The sequence below is a fragment of the Hyla sarda genome, chromosome 9 (genome assembly GCF_029499605.1).
Source record: "Hyla sarda isolate aHylSar1 chromosome 9, aHylSar1.hap1, whole genome shotgun sequence".
NCBI lineage: Eukaryota > Metazoa > Chordata > Amphibia > Anura > Hylidae > Hyla > Hyla sarda.
The window spans coordinates 154647661-154664498 of NC_079197.1; the positions used below are offsets into that span (position 1 = coordinate 154647661).

Below are 16838 nucleotides of genomic sequence, written 5' to 3' on the forward strand. Positions count from 1 at the left end.
ATGATGGGGGTTGTTGTCAATAATCTGATATAACTGTATGTAATCTCTTATATGGTCTGTAGTGGTAATGATGGGGGTTGTGGTCAGTCACCCGATATAACTGTATGTAATCTCTTATATGGTCTGTAGTGGTAATGATGGGGGTTGTGGTCAGTCACCCGATATAACTGTATGTAATCTCTTATATGGTCTGTAGTGGTAAAGATGCGGGTTGTTGTCAGTCTGTCACATGAATAGGACGTCCTCCATAACTTAGGTGACAGGGAGGGCGTGGCTAGGGGTGTGGCTGAGGGTGAGATTAGTGGGCGTGGCTTGTCCCTCTTTGCTCTCTGCAAAAGTTGGGAGGTATGGGCAACGTGCCCCCTAGCAACCAGTTTGTCTCACAAGACCAGGCTGTCTTGATGTGAAGGTGATGGAAAGGGTATGAAGACTTGGTGGAATAACAAGCTGTTCCCATCCCTTAATAGTCTTCATCTGGATTACTTCAGAGTAAACTGTTTACTGTCTATACAAATCTACTGAGAGCGGAAATCGAGGGCCATGACATGGAGGGGAACGCTGATGTGCAGTTTATTGCTCGTATTCATACTGGTGTTCGCAATGGACATATTTATACGTTTCCATGGATGCATCCCCCATATCACCGTCACATGCAGCTCAGGGCACCGCTGTTAGGGTTAAGGAATGAAATCTGAGTACGGCAAACCCTAGAACATTGATGTCATAAGACGCAGGCCTGGTTCACATTTACATTCTCTGTGATAACATGTGCAGCTGTTCCAATATGAATCAAAATCTCTAGGTAACAGTTGTGGTCTCCAAACGGTGGACCTCCAGCTGTTGCAAAACTACAACTCCCAGCATGCCTGGACAGCCATTGGCTGAAGTGGTGGCTGACATGCCCCTTCAATACAGCGCTATGGCAGAGCTGGTGATTGCCGAAGGCATCGCTCCGGCTCTCCCATAAAGTTGTATTGAGGTGGCGTGTCAGCCGCCGCTTCGTGCAGTGGATGACACGCCCCCTTCCCACGGACTGCCTGGGCCCTGTACGGGAGATTACGGGGGGTCCCATCAGTCGGACCCCCAGGATCTGAAACTTATCCCCTATCCTTAGGATAGGGGATACGTTTTCCAGTCCTAGAGTACTCCTTTTATAAGTTGTTGCTTAAATGGGCACTGTCATGAAGTACAAAAATTGATATGTTGTAGTACTTAAGTACTACAACATATCTCTAATATACTTTAATTAAAAAAAAGTGATTTTAAACACGTTTAAAATCACTTTTAAATTCGGCCACTAGGGGTCATCCTCCTAGTGGCCGAATGCATTCGGCAGTGACGTCACTACTGAATTTCGACTCATTTAAGCCTGGCAGTGAGTCGAAATTCAGGCCCTGCGGTGCTCGCTCCCGCCTGTCAATCAAACAGGCGAGAGTGAGCACGCTGATAGCTGGGGCTGCGCGCATTGGCCAGCTTCACTGGCCTCGCGCACGGCCCCGCCCGCCCGCCCCCATTACCCTGTCCCTGTGCCCACGAGCGCGATCACTACCATCACCGCTAGCGGGATCCCTGTGCCCACTAGCGGTGTCACAAGAATGCCGAGCGCGGCTCTGTTCCCCGTCCCTGTCAGCTCTCAGGGTACGGGAACAGATTTAAAAGCCTTGCGCGCAGCTAACTTAGTACTGCGCATGCGCAGTACTACACAAATAGCGTAGGGCTAATGCCAGGCTCCTAGCGCTGCCTACGTTAGCCCTACGCTATTTGTGTAGTGCTGCGCCTGCGCAGTACTACGTTAGCCGCGCGCGAGGCTTTCAAATCTGTTCCCGTACCCTGAGAGCTGACAGGGACGGGGAACAGAGCCGCGCTCGGCATTCTTTTGACACCGCTAGTGGGCACAGGGACCTTGCTAGCGGTGATGGTAGCGATCGTGCTCGCGGGAGGCATTCTTATGACACTAGACAATAGGGTGCCTCCAGCTGTTTCACAACTACAATTCTCAGCATGGCCTGACAGCTAATAGCAATCATGGCATGCTGGGAGTTGTAATTGGGGAACAGCTGGAGGCACCCTATTAGATAAATAACACTCATTCATAGACGATGTGAGGGCGGAAGCAAGCGCCCAGCAAGGTGTCAGTGACGTCGCGCCTGTTGGGAAGCGCTGCTTCCTGCCCTGCTTTATAGAGCAGATTTAGAATTAGATTAAATGTGCTCTATTAAAGCGATAAAAAAAAAAAATTGAAGCCAGGTAGGGGGTTAGGGCTAGATTACTACTAGGTAGGGACATATTAGATTATATAGTACTTGGTGGGAGCTACCCTTTAAATATGTTCTCTCTTTGGATTGTTGAGGTTTTGGATTGTTGCACTTTTTGACCTTTCATTGCTGAGCGACATATTTAATACTACATCTTCATGAGTGTTTACTGCGATTTCTTGCTCATTTTCGATGCTTTTTGGCAGATCCCAGAATACTATTTGCCACAATATGCCAGCAGTGTACAGTAATGCCATGTCAAGCGGATGTTCTTAGGTTATAATTAGTTTGCCTTTGTTTATTTTCTTAAATGTTTCCCTTGAGTATAGCAGTAACCAGACATACAGCATATGGCCCCCATTTCCTATACATATTTGGCTGGGCTCAGGTATAATTCCCTGCCAAAAGAATCTATGAAGCTTCCCCAGAATATCTTTATTGTATAATGTGTGGACAACGTTTACTTGTTATGACTTATTTCCCATATTGTCTATTAGGGCTGCACGATTTATGGAAAATGTCATATTTTATGAATGTAAATATTGCGATTTCAATATTATAAACAAATGGTAACATTTCCCCCCCCCCCCTTTCACCCCTCATTTCATGTCTACACCCCCCTCCATTTTATGTCAATATCCCTCATTTCACATCCCCCCATTTTATGTCTATCCCCCTAATTTTATGTCCATCTCACTTAATATAGTACTGGGGTAAGATAAAAACCTGATGCTTACCTAGCCCCGGTCGCTCGTAGGACTGGTTGCAGGACCATCTCACTCAGGACACTAGGAGAAAGCAGACCGTTGTGACCAGTGACTGGCTGAGCGGTAAGGTCCCACACCAGCTGCTTGTCTCTGAATAAATAAGCACAGAGAAGACACTGGGACAGCACGGAGGAGAACGAGATCTGCGGCAGATCTATGGGGGAACTGGGTCTAGGTAGGCACTCATCTTTTTATGATTCTTTCATGCCCCAGCACAATATTACATACCTGTACAGCCCTATAGTCTATATTGAGCATTAATAAAGTGGTGACCACCGGTGTTAAGTGTGCTGGCAGTGATTGTGGGTGACAAATTGACACAGCTCGTAACGCCAGGGTAGCATAACTCCCCACGCTCCAAGGTGTAGCAGTCCTCCTGGGCCGAGCACTGGTGCAAAGAATACTCCAGATGCAGAGTTACCGAAAACTGCCTTTACTGAGGATCACGGACAGATGTTACAGTGCTTAACAGTGCAGAGCAGGGGGAATGCAGAGGAACCCAAGGAATTCTTAAGCCTTATTGGGACTTGTAGTAGACTTGTAGTTACTGGTTACTTGAGACAACTTTGGTTCTGCATAATATCCATTTAAGCTTTCACCACTGGTATATAAACTAAACCCCCGGATCTCAGCTGCTACTGATGTTATCCTTGACTAGCACTATGTGGCTCATCAAGTCACGACATTACTGACTCCTTCTGTGACACCTCCAGAATGGTATTGTTGCTCATGTTAAGATTTTCTCAGGCCTCCCTTGTATTCCTCTCACTACCACTCCACACTGCTACCTCAGCTCCAACTAACTTGACACCTCTCCCCTACATTACTTAACCATTTAGGGACCATGGGCGTAAAGGTACGCCTTCGCTCCCTGGTACTTTTGCACCACGGGGGTACCTGTATGGACCGGGGCGACTACTGATATCGATCAGCAGTCACCCCGCTCAAATGCCCCGCTGACCCAGAGATACATGGTGATCGGGGGGTGTAGGATACACCCCCAATCACCCACTGTATCTATGGGCAGGTGGCGATTTCGTCACCCCCCCCCCAGGATCGCTACTATTGGCTGGACGATCATTGGCCAATAGCAGCTGGCAGGGGAGGGGTTAACGGCGGGCAGAGCTGCGAGAAGGAGCCAGGGACCCCCCCCCCCCCCCCCTCTGTGAAGATCGTAGCCCCCTCAGGACAGAAGACCACTTATTATAGCAGGGACAGAATACAGCCTAGGGACAGGTAGGGTTAAAAGTAAAAAAAAAGTGTAAAAAAGTCAAAAAGAAAAAAGGCGATGGCTCGCCAGGCATTTTCGGTAGTGGAGGCATATGCTTTTCTTGCCTTCGACTCCGAATCTGTCAGTGAGGATGAGGAAGATCCTACATTCCTGTGTTCTTCCTCGTCCTCCTCATCATCTACCACTGATGATGAGTGCCCGAGAAGGCGGTGGAGACGCCACCAAGCGAGGCCACGCACCCCCCCCCAAGAAAGTGGCCCAGTGGCCAGCACTAGTACGAGCGACAATGCCGCTCGTAATAGGAGTCTGAACCCCCAGACAAGTGTACCGGAGCCCCCTTCCGGTGAACCTGTCTGGAGACTCCCAGAGGCTTATCAGCCACGGATTCCAGAGTTTGTTTGCGACTCCGGAATCCGGATTGACACAGCTGGATGCACTGAAATTGACTATTTCAGTTATTTTTTCAGTGACAGTTTTGTCAATCACATGGTGGAGCAGACGAATCTGTACGCCAGGCAGTTCATCGTCCACCACCCTGATTCTTTTTTGGCCAGGCAGAATGAATGGTACGCCATTGATGCAGCAGAAATGAGGACATTTTGGGGCCTCGTGCTGCATATGGGCCTGATCAAAAAGCCCAGTGTCAGGCAGTACTGGAGCGGGGACGCCCCATACCAGACCCTGCTTTACAGTAGGGTCATGGCACGGAGGCGGTTCGAGGCCATTCGGAAATGCCTCCATTACACTGATAATGTGGCATGTCAACCCTGAAGTGATCCAGCCTATGACCGGCTTCACTTCGGGGCCAAATTTTTGGAGGCCTACGTACCCTTCAGGGACCTCTCGATTAATGAGTTTCTTATCAGTTTTAAGGGGAGACTCATCTTCCGCCAGTATATTCCCTCGAAGCGGGCGCGGTATGGCGTGAAGCTCTATAAACTTTGTGAGAGTACCTCTGGGTACACTTACAAGTTTAGAGTATATGAGGGATGAAATTCCTTTATTGAACCCTCAGATTATTCCCCCACTCTGGGTGTTAGCGGGAAATCGTTTGGGAGCTTGTGCACCCATTGCTGGATAAGGGTTACCATGTGTACGTGGACAACTTTTATATCAGCATCCCTCTTTTCACATCCCTTGCCGCCAGATCCACATCCGCATGTGGGACCGTGCGGAAGAACCAGAGAGGCCTCCCTCTAAATTTTGTGAAGACACCTATGCCCAAGGGTGAGCCCCGTGCCCTTACCCATGAAATCCTGTTGCTGGTCAAGGATAAGAGGGATGCCCTTATGCTGACCACTATTCATGGTAACGGCAGCTCACCTGTCCCTGTGCGAGATACCACAACAACGGTCCTCAAGCCGATTGTATTCTGGACTACAATCGGTATATGGGGGAAGTTGATCTTTCTGATCAAGTCCTCAAGCCATACATGGCCATGCGGAAAACACGGGCATGGTACAAAAAAGTTGCGGTCTACATGGTACAGGTTGCCATGTACAACTCTTTTGTACTGTCCCAGAACGCTGGCAACACAGGGACATACCTCCAGTTCCAAGAAGAAGTCCTAAAGGTCCTGATCTTTGGCGACCGGGAAAGAGCAGGCAGGACTTCCCAAGGAAAAATGTAAAATTTGGGGGAAAAGCAGCATTTTAGTGAAAAAAATAATAATTTACACATCCAACTTTAACGAAAAGTCGTCAAACACCTGTGGGGGTGTTAAGGCTCACTGTACCCCTCGTTACGTTCCTTGAGGCGTGCAGTTTCAAAAATAGTATGCCATGTGGTTTTTTTTTTTGCTGTCCTGGCACCATAGGGGCTTCCTATATGGGACATGCCCCCCAAAAACCATTTCAGCAAAATTTTCTTTCCAAAAGCCAAATGTGACTCCTTCTCTTCTGAGCATTGTAGTGCACCTGCAGTGCACTTGACGTCCACACATGGGGTATTTCCATACTCAGAAGAGATGGGGATACAAATTTGGGGTGGCATTTTCTCCTATTTCCCCTAGTAAAAATGTAAAATTTGGGGGAAAACCAGCATTTTAGTGAAAAAAAAATGTCATTTACACATCCAATTTTAACAAAAATCATCAAACACCTGTAGGGTGTTAAGGCTCACTGTACCCCTTGTTACGTTTCTTGAGGGGTGTAGTTTCCAAAATGGTATGCCATATGTATTTTTTTTTTTTTGCTTTTATGGCACCATAGTGGCTTCCTAAATGCGACATGCCCCCAAAAAAACATTTCAGAAAAACTCACTCTCCAAAACCCCATTGTCGCTCCTTCCCTTCTGAGCCCTCTACTGCACCCGCCGAACACTTCACATACACATATGAGGTATTTCCTTACTCAAGAAAAATTGGGTTACAAATTTTAGGAAAATTTCTGTCCTTTTACAGATTGCTGCTATACTTTGAAGCCCTCTGATGTCTTCCAAAAGTAAAAACATGTCAACTTTATGATGCAATCTCATGGCTCTCCGGCCAGATAGCGTGTGTCGACCCCCGCACGAAGCGGCGGCCGACACACCCCCTCAATACAGCTCAATGGCAGAGCCGGAGATTGCCGAAGGCAGCGCTTTGGCTCTGCCATAGAGTTGTATTAAGGGGGTTTGTCGGCCGGCCCTTTCCTTTCGGAGGTCGACACGCCCCCTTCCAGCGGGCTGTCGGGGCTCCGTACAGGAGATCACAGGGGGCCCCAGCGGTCAGACCCCCTGCGATCTCAAACTTATCCCCTATCCTTAGGATAGGGGATAAGTTGTTCACCACTGGGTCACCACTGGACTACTCCTTTAAAGTGACAGTGGTCAGAAAAATGCTCTGGTTCTTGAGGTGAAAATGGGCTTGGTCCTTAAGGGGTTAAAGGTGTACTCCAGTGGAAAACTTTTTTTTATTTTTTTTTTTTAACAACTGGTACCAGAAAGTTAAACCGATTTGTAAATTGCTTCTATTAAAAAAAATCTTAATCCTTCCAGTACTTATTAGCTGCTGAATACTACAGAGGAAATTCTTTTCTTTTTGGAACACAGTGCTCTCTGCTGACATCTCTGTCCATTTTAAGAACTGTCCAGAGTAGGAGAAAATCCCCATAGCAAACATATGCTGCTCTGGACAGTTCCAAAAATGGACAGAGGTGTCAACAGAGAACGCTGTGGTCATGATGTCAGCAGAGAGCTCTGCGTTCCAAAAAGAAAAGAATTTCCTTTGTAGTATTCAGCAGCTAATAAGTACTGGAAGGATTACGATTTTTTTTTTATAGAAGTCATTTACAAATCTGTTTAACTTTCTGGCACCAGTTGATTTAAAAAGAAAAGGTTTTCCACCGGAGTACCCCTTTTAACGTCCGTTATCGGGACAGAGCTAAATGGGCAGCAACAAGTCCCAATGGATTCCATTGATGATAATGAGGTAATGCTATTCTCCCCTCCTTTCCTGACGTCCGCTGCCTGCCGGGTCACAATGGCAGTGTGAAAGGGGCCTTAGAGCAGGGTTTCCCAACCAGGGTGCCTCCAGCTGTTGCAAAACTACAACTTCCAGCATGCCCGGACAGCCAACGGCTGTCCGAGCATGCTGGGAGTTGTAGTTTTGCAACAGCTGGAGGCACCCTGGTTGGGTAACACTGCCTTAGAGGTATCATGTGCATCCTTTTATTAAATTCTATCAGCGTTGGAGGTTTTATAGTTAATTTCCGGACCGCAGATTTGCTTTATTGATTTTATTTATTTATTTATTTATTATTTATATTCAATAAGATTTTATTTATTTCTTTATTTATTTATTATTTATATTCAATAAGTGTTTTTTATATACAGAGACACCTTTTATAGATTTGTTCCAGATTACAAATTAAAACTGCTGATACTACAATTGATTCATAGGATGATATCTTAAAACCTGTAGCAAGAATCCTAACCTCAATCTCTATTGCCAAACCAAACCCACATATACCTGACGTCATTGGAAAAAAAACAGCGATTGCATATGTATTCCAGTAATGTAGATGCTGCTGTTTTATACATATTTTTTTAAATTTGTATTAGATTTTATAAGTTTTTATAATTCTGGCCATTAGAATAGAAGGGCAAATGTCAATCAATCTAGCGGGTCTCCCATGCAAGATCCCAGGGCACAATACCAGGGTGACAACCAACAAAAGCAACAACTTTAATAGCCCCAAATAGTAACTCTCACTAAAGTCCGTCATTCTGCTCAATCAGACCTTAAAGGGGAACTCCACAGGAAAACATATTTAATTTTTAAAGGGGTACTCCGTCCCTAGACATCTTATCCCGTATCCAAAGGATAAGGGATAAGATGTCAGATTGCCGAGGTCCCGCTGCTGGGGACCCCCGGGATCTACCATGCAGCACCCACCTTTAGTGGATTCCGGAACCACTGGAGGTCCTCAGGCTGAGTCCATCTCGACCACGAGGACGGAGCATAGTGACGTCACTGCTCCGCCCCCGTGTGACGTCATGCTCCTCCACCTCAATGCAAGTCTATTGGAGGGGCGTGACAGCTGTCACACGGTGGCGGAGCCGTGACGTCACTATGCTCCGTCCCTGTGATCGCCAGTATTTAGACCCGGAGCGAACACGCTCGGGGGACTGATTCTAACGGGGTGCGGCGTGGAAGATCACGGGGGTCCCCAGCGGCGGGACCCCCGCGTTCAGGCATCTGATTCCCCTATGCTTTGGATAGGGGATAAGATGTCTTAGTGCTGGAGTACCCCTTTAAATCAGCTGGTGCCAGAAAGTTAAACAGATTTGTAAATTACTTCTATTAAAAAATCTTAACCCTTTCAGTACTTATCAGCGGTTGTATGCTTTGAAGTTTTGAATTTCCTTTCTACCTGACCACAGTGCTCTCTGCTGAAACCTCTGTCTATTTTAGGAACTGTCCAGAGTAGGAGCAAATCCCCATAGCAAACATATCCTACTCCGGACAGTTTCTGATATGGACAGAGGTGTCAGCAGAGAGCACTGTGGTCAGGAAGAAAGGAAATTCAAAAAGAAAAGAACTTCCTGTGGATCATACAGCAGCTGATGAGTACTGGAAGGATTAATTTACAAATCTGTTGATTTAAAAAAAAAAATGATTTCCAATGAAATGAGTACCCCTTAAGGAGGTGCCCGGTCTCGATATATAACGCGGGGTCACGCCGTGACCCCACGTCATACCGGGTCGGCCACGGCAGCTTATGAAAGCCGTGACCCTGGGCTAATACCGTGCGTCACCGATCGTTGTGCCGCGTGCTATTAACCCTTTAGACGCTGCGTTCAAAGTTGATCGGTGCCTCTAAAATGAAAATGAAAGCTTCCCGGCAGCTCATTCGGGCTGATCGGGATCATCGCGGTGAAATTCTGATGTCCTGATCAGCTAGAACGCGAACAGAGATCCCTTTACCTGCCTCCGTCATGTCTGATCGGTGGTTGATTGCTCCAAGCCTGAAATCCAGACTTGAGTAATCGACCGCCGATAACACTGATCCTTGCCAAAGGCTGTCCGGGCATGCTGAGAGTTGTAGTTTTGCAACAGCTAGAGGCACACCAATTGGAAAACACTGGTCACTGCTATAGCAATGCGCACTGATATAGAGCAGAGGGTTGTTGTAAAGAGCAGACGTTTGGTTATATTTCATCTAATATAGTTAAGCAGAATTCGGCCATCTTCCTTTCTTATCATTTTAGCACATAATAAAAGATGGTGCTGTTGAAGATCAGTCATTACCTTGGCTCATCTAATACAAACTAAAAAATCCCCCATTGTATTCTGTTTATGTCTGCGAATACAAGAAATGTTCGACAATGTCCAGCCCCTCTGTAATAGTATCATGTCTGTCAGGTTAACAAGCCAGCCAAATATTTACCCCTCTTCCATATCTCTCTGCTTTGGTTCTCTGCACTGGTATCGTAGCTTTCAGTTTCATATATCATATAAATAATCATTGTTTGTCTTTCTTTAGTTTATATAAACTTATAAGTTCCTCTTTTGGTTTCCTTATGTTAACCTTTGCCTAAATATTGGAGAGTTGAAAATGTAGCAATTTTCTAACATACTGATATTCAGTTACCGTATATACTCGAGTATAAGCCGAGTTTTTCAGCACGATTTTTCGTGCTGAAAACACCCCCCTCGGCTTATACTCGAGTGAACTCTCCGCCCTCAGTGGTCTTCAACCTGCGGACCTCCAGAGGTTTCAAAACTACAACTCCCAGCAAGCCCGGACAGCCATCGGCTGTCCGGGCTTGCTGGGAGTTGTAGTTTTGAAACCTCTGGAGGTCCGCAGGTTGAAGACCACTGCGGCCTTTGACATCATCCAGCCCCCTCTCACCCCCTTTAGTTCTGTACTCACCTCCGCTCGGCGCTGGTCCGTACTGCAGGACTGTCCGGTGAGGAGGTCGTCCGGTGGGATAATGGTTCCGGGCTGCCATCTTCACCGGGAGGCCTCTTCAGCCGAGTTGTAGTTTTGAAACAATGGGATGATGAAGGGGGGGGTGTGGGATGATGACAAGGGGATGATGATGAAGGGGGGATGATGACAGGGTGATGATGACAGGGTGATGATGATGAGGGTGTTAATGACGGGGGTCTGGATGATGACATGGGGGGGGATGATGTATTTCCCACCCTAGGCTTATACTCGAGTCAATAACTTTTCCTGGGATTTGGGGGTGAAATTAGGGGCCTCGGCTTATATTCGGGTCGGCTTATACTCGAGTATATACGGTATCTAATAATATATTAAAGGGGTATTCCAGGAATTTTATGTGACTATTCTACAGGGGCTGTAAAGTTAGTGTAGATCATAATATAGTGTCTGTACCTGTGTGTGACAGTCTTCTCACAATTCTTCTGTGGTTTTTGCCCCAATGTTTATTTTTAACAGCATTCAAAATGAGTGTCGTCTCAGGTTTTCTCTGGTTGCAGTACGGCTCAAGACATTACATCAGTAGTCAGGTGTTCAGAGGGAGCCTGTCTGTGCTTCAATGGGTGGAGAGACCACTGGGTGGGGGTGGGGGGAAATCAATCTGCAAGAATTGTAGTTTTTGCAACTGCTGGAGGCACACTTGTTAGAAAAAACTGGTCTATTGCGTTGAAGGGGAGGGAGAAAAGTGACGTCACACTTACAAACAAGAAATCATGGGATTTGAAGTTTGAGGGAACAAACTCCAATAGGAAATAGCCAGTTCACAAAAAGCTAGCCATAGTGTTATGGTATTCTCACAAAATAGCCATTTAGCCCCAAGACAAGCGCAGATCCTTCCTAAGGTCGGATTCACAAGGCAGAATTTCGGCACTGAATTCAGCAGGGAAATTCTGCTTGAATTTATAGCCAATACACTTCAGTGGGATTCTGCTGTCCCATTCACACAGCAGAATGTCTGCTGCAGGAATTCCATTGAAGTGAATGGGCTATAAATTCATGCAAAATTTTCATGCAGAATTCAGCGCAGAAATTCTGCCATGTGAATCCGGCCTAAGCATGTCCATTACTGTCTGACAGCTACATACTAAAATCACCTTATGGTGGATAACCTCTTTAGGGTGCGTTTCATGCTGCGGGAAACCTGCTGCGAGTTACACTACCATTGATCTAAAGGGGTCCACAGACAGTCTGCAATAGTGTCAGTTTTGCGGACTGTCCGCGGACCCACTTAAATCAATGGTAGCGTAACTCGCAGGGGTTTCCCGTAGTGGGAAACTCGCTACTAGCGTGTGAACGCACCCTTAAAGGGGTTATCCAGGAGTCGAAAAACAGACCTAATTTCTTTAAAAGACAACTCCCCGTCTGTCTCTAGGTTGGGTGGGGTTCTACAGCTCAGTTCCATTGAAGTGAATGGAGCAAAGTTGTAATCCCGCACTCAACCTGGAGACAGACGTGGAGCTGTCTAAAAGAAATTAGTTCTGTTTTTCGATTCCTAGATAACCCCTTTAAAGCGTCCCTGCTATTTCAGGTAACTTTTCATAACAGCTGTTATGTGTGTGTGCATACAACATCTGGCCATTTGTATAACTTTTTCACCAGTTTTCCCCTCTGCAGTATTAATCTCTAAATTTCAATTTTCCCTGAGCTTCTTAGATCAGATTTGTTAATATTATTTCTCATAAAGACCAGAAATTCCACTAGAATTTACTGCCAATTACTTTCAATGGGATTCTGTTGTCCGCTCTGGAAATTCCGTTTTTCGCATTCCGCAGAAATATAAGTTCAGTCTTATATTTTGCATAATTCCACGGAGCAATCCCATTAAAGACAATAAGGCTTGAATTTTGTCACGCCCCCTCCCATAGACATGAATGGAGGGGGCGTGGCGTGACGTCACGTCCCCAGTCCCGGAAACCCGGAGGTTTCCGAAACTGGTGATTCAGCACCTGCATAGAATGCGGGTGCTGCAGGCAGATTGCGGAGGATCTCGGCAGCGGGCCCCCTGCGATCAGACATCTTATCCCCTATTCTTTGGATAGGGGATAAAATGTTTTTGCCCAGAATACCCCTTTAACCTTTCACCCCATCCTGTCCCTTTTTTAGTCCCAGGATAACTATTGATGATATCCAATCCGTGAAAACAACATCACATATACGGTATAATTTTTAGCACAGTAAATAGTAAAACAGGAGGTTCATAAATTTTTATAAATATGAATAAACATGTTTAAAAATCATTGTTAAAATTAAAATAAAATCAATAACAACATTATAACTACACAGTGTAACGCACAGTGACAATTATTGATATAACAACAATTGAATTGGTTCTGCCACCAAGGATCTACAGTGGGGATCAAAAGTTTGGGCACCGCAGGTAAAAATGTGTATTAATGTGCATAAAGAAGCCAAGGAAAGATGGAAAAATCTCCAAAAGGCATCAAATTACAGGTTAGACATTCTTATAATATGTCAACAAAAGTTAGATTTTATTTCCATCATTTACACTTTCAAAATAACAGAAAACAAAAAAATGGCGTCTGCAAAACTTTGGGCACCCTGCAGAATGTATAGCATGCACTGCCCCCTTTGCAAAGCTGAGACCTGCCAGTGTCATGGATTGTTCTCAATCATCATCTGGGAAGACCAGGTGATGTCAATCTCAAAGGTTTTAAATGCTCAGACTCATCTGACCTTGCCCCAACAATCAGCACCATGGGTTCTTCTAAGCAGTTGTCTAGAAATCTGAAACTAAAAATAGTTGACGCTCACAAAGCTGGAGAAGGCTATAAGAAGATAGAAAAACGTTTTCAGATGTCAATATCCTCTGTTTGGAATGTAATTAAGAAATGGCAGTCATCAGGAACAGTGGAAGTTAAAGCAAGATCTGGAAGACCAAGAAAAATATCAGACAGAACAGCTCGCAGAATTGTGAGAAAAACAATTCAAAACCCACATTTAACTGCACAATCTCTCTAGAAAGATCTGGCAGACACTGGAGTTGTGGTACACTATTCCACTATAAAGAGATACTTGTACAAATATGGTCTTCATGGAAGAATCATCAGAAGAAAACCTCTTCTACGTCCTCACCACAAAAATCAGCGTTTGAAATTTGCAAATGAACATATAGACAAGCCTGATGTATTTTGGAAACAAGTTCTGTGGACCGATGAGGTTAAAATTGAACTTTTTGGTCGGAATGAGCAAAGATACGTTTGGAGAAGAAGGGGAACAGAATTGAATGAAAAGAACCTCTGTTCAACTGTTAAACATGGGGGTGCATCAATCATGCTTTGGGGTTGTATTGCAGCCAGTGGCACAGGGAACATCTCATGAGTAGAAGGAAAAATGGATTCAATAAAATTTCAGCTAAATTTGGATGCTGACTTGATGCCGTCAGTGAAAAAGCTGAAGTTAAAGAGAGGATGGCTTCTACAAATGGATAATAATCCTAAACACACCTCGAAATCCACGGGGGATTACATCAAGAGGCGTAAACTGAAGGTTTTGCCATGGCCTTCACAATCTCCTGACCTCAACATAATTGAAAATCTATGGAAAGACCTTAAAAGAGCAGTGCGTGACAGACAGCCCAGAAATCTCAAAGAACTGGAAGACTTTTATAAGGAAGAATGGGCAAAGATACCTCAAATAAGAATTGAAAGACTCTTGGCTGGCTACAAAAAGCCTTTACAAGCTGTGATACTTGCCAAAGGGGGCAGTACAAGATATTAACTCTGCAGGGTGCCCAAACTTAAAGAGACGCAATTTTTTTGTTTTCTGTTATTTTGAAAGTGAAAATGAGTGAAATAAAATCTAACTTTTGTTGACATATTATAAAAATGTCTAATCTGTAATTTGATGCCTTTTGGAGATTTTTCCATCTTTCCTTGGCTTCTTTATGCACATTAATACTCATTTTTACCTGGGGTGCCCAAACTTTTGATCCTTACTGTATATTTATTACGAGGACACATGAGCATGCACTCTATTTAACCCTTTTCATTAGGGATAAAGTCTTGGGAAAAAGTATGGGAACTTACCCAAGATTTACACTCTATGGCTGGTTCAGCAGGACTCCTGCTAATGGGAACAGTGTTTCTGCTGTCGAAAAAGTGCAGGAACTCAGTTCCCATGTGTTCTTGCTGGACTTGTGCCCTGCTTTTGATTCAAGGGTTTGCACTGTGTGGATCCAAAATGTGTTACCACATGAGTGCATGTTTTTACATCCCAAAAGCAGTCCTGGTCTAAGCAGTGAACTACTGATAATGCTGATGATTATTATGATGGCTAGCTACACAAGAGACAGCTGCCCAGAACTTTTTGGGTGGACAGAGAGGAAAGGGAAGCATACACAAATACACAAAAACTTGTCCCCTATCCACAGGCTAGGGCATAAGTTTTAGATCACAAAACGTATACAGTCCAAAGGCCTGATCGCGGGGGTCCCGCCTCTGGGGACCCCCACAATCTTTCATGCAGCACCCTCTGGGTAGGGGATAAGATGTCTTAGGGCTGGAGTACCCCTTTAACTTTCTGTATCCTTAACTTTAAAGGGGTACACTCCGGCAGAAAATAAATGTTTTCATTTCAACTGGTACCATTTAGTTATACAGATCTGTAAATTACTTCTATTTAGAATTCTTAATCCTTCCAGTACTTATCAGCTGCTGTATACTACAGAGGAAGTTATGTAGTTCTTTCCAGCCTGACCACAGTGCTCTCTGCTGACACCTCTGTCTGTGTCAGGAACTGCCCAGAAAAAGAGCAAATCCCATTAACAAATAGTTCCTGACATGGACAGAGGTTGCAGCAGAGAGCACTGTGGTCAGACTGGAAAGAAATATAAAACTACTTCTGCAGTATAAAGCAGCTAATAAGTACTTGAAGCGTTAAGGTTTCTAAATAGAAATAATTTACAAATCTGTTTAACTGTCTGGTACCAGTTGATAGGAAAACATTTATTTTCCACCTGAGTACCCCTTTAGGTAACATGCATCACAGATTTACATTGCTTCAGATCTCCTGCACTACGGGGGCTTTACTGATCTCACACGGGTCTATTTATAAAGAAGAGCTTTTTGGCAACACACATAAGGAACTGCTGATATGGTACAGTAAGTATGACTGTGAAGTCCTGCTGAAAAGAGTTTTTTTTTTTTTTTTTTTTTTTAAGCCAAAAATGGCAATATATTAAAACTTGACTCTAAGATACAATGCTCCAAGGATATTATAAATTATAACCATGTTACTTTTCATTTTAGGATCATCCAGCAAGCCAAGAGTCTAGACTAAAGAAGGTTCAAGGGTCAAGGAAAACAGAACATAAATTTCACAAGAACAAGCATCCGTTCCGGAACCCCTTCTGTAAGAATTAAGATGTTGCCACTCACCAGTCAGGTATATAAGGCCATTTATTTTTGGAGAAGCCGTTCATTACCTTTAGTGTAACATTTATCTAAAAAAAATCTGTCAGAAGCGAAAGACTTAGCACAGTGGTCTCAAACTGTGGCCCTCCAGATGTGGCAAAGCTTCAACACCCAGCATGCCCGGACAGCCAACGGCTGTCCGGGCATGCTGGGTGTTGAAGTTTTGCCACATCTGGAGGGCCACAGTTTGAGACCACTGACTTAGCAGAAACTGAAGATCCATCCTGCTGTCAGAGGATACACAACTGTAACCAGGCTAGGCAATACTTTAAAGGGGTACTCCCCGGTGGAAAACTTTATTTATTTATTTTTTTATTTTTAAATCAACCGGTGCCAGAAAATTAAATAGATTTGTAAATGACTTCTATTAAAAAAATCTTAATCCTTCCAGTACTTATTAGCTACTGAATACTACAGAGGAAATTCTTTTCTTTTTGGAACACAGAGCTCTCTGCTGATATCATGAGCACAGTGCTCTCTGCTGACCTCTCTGTCCATTTTAGGAACTGTCCAGAGCAGCCTATGTTTGCTATGGGGATTGTCAGTTCTTAAAATGGACAGAGATGTCAGCAGAGAGCACTGTGCTCGTGATGTCAGCAGAGAGCTCGGTGTTCGAAAAGGAAAATAATTTCCTCTGTAGTATTCAGCAGCTAATAAGTACTGGAAGGATTAACATTTTTTTTAATAGAAGTAATTTACAAATCTGTTTAACTTTCTGGCAC

The 16838-nt window shown here is 44.6% G+C and overlaps 1 protein-coding gene across 6 annotated transcripts in view; it reads left to right on the top strand.

Moving 5' to 3' along the window:
* Nucleotides 1-16838, top strand: part of CYSLTR1 (cysteinyl leukotriene receptor 1) — a 79769-nt gene that overhangs the window by 47249 nt on the left and 15682 nt on the right. For 4 of the 6 annotated variants that reach the window (XM_056538903.1, XM_056538899.1, XM_056538898.1 and 1 more), the window contains one exon: nucleotides 15952-16087. In XM_056538903.1, coding sequence (XP_056394878.1) covers nucleotides 16067-16087 — 21 coding nt within the window. In that variant the 5' untranslated portion in view covers nucleotides 15952-16066. Of the gene's footprint in view, nucleotides 1-310; nucleotides 490-15951; nucleotides 16088-16838 lie in introns of those variants that run through there. The other 2 variants (XM_056538900.1, XM_056538902.1) reach the window with 2 other exon arrangements.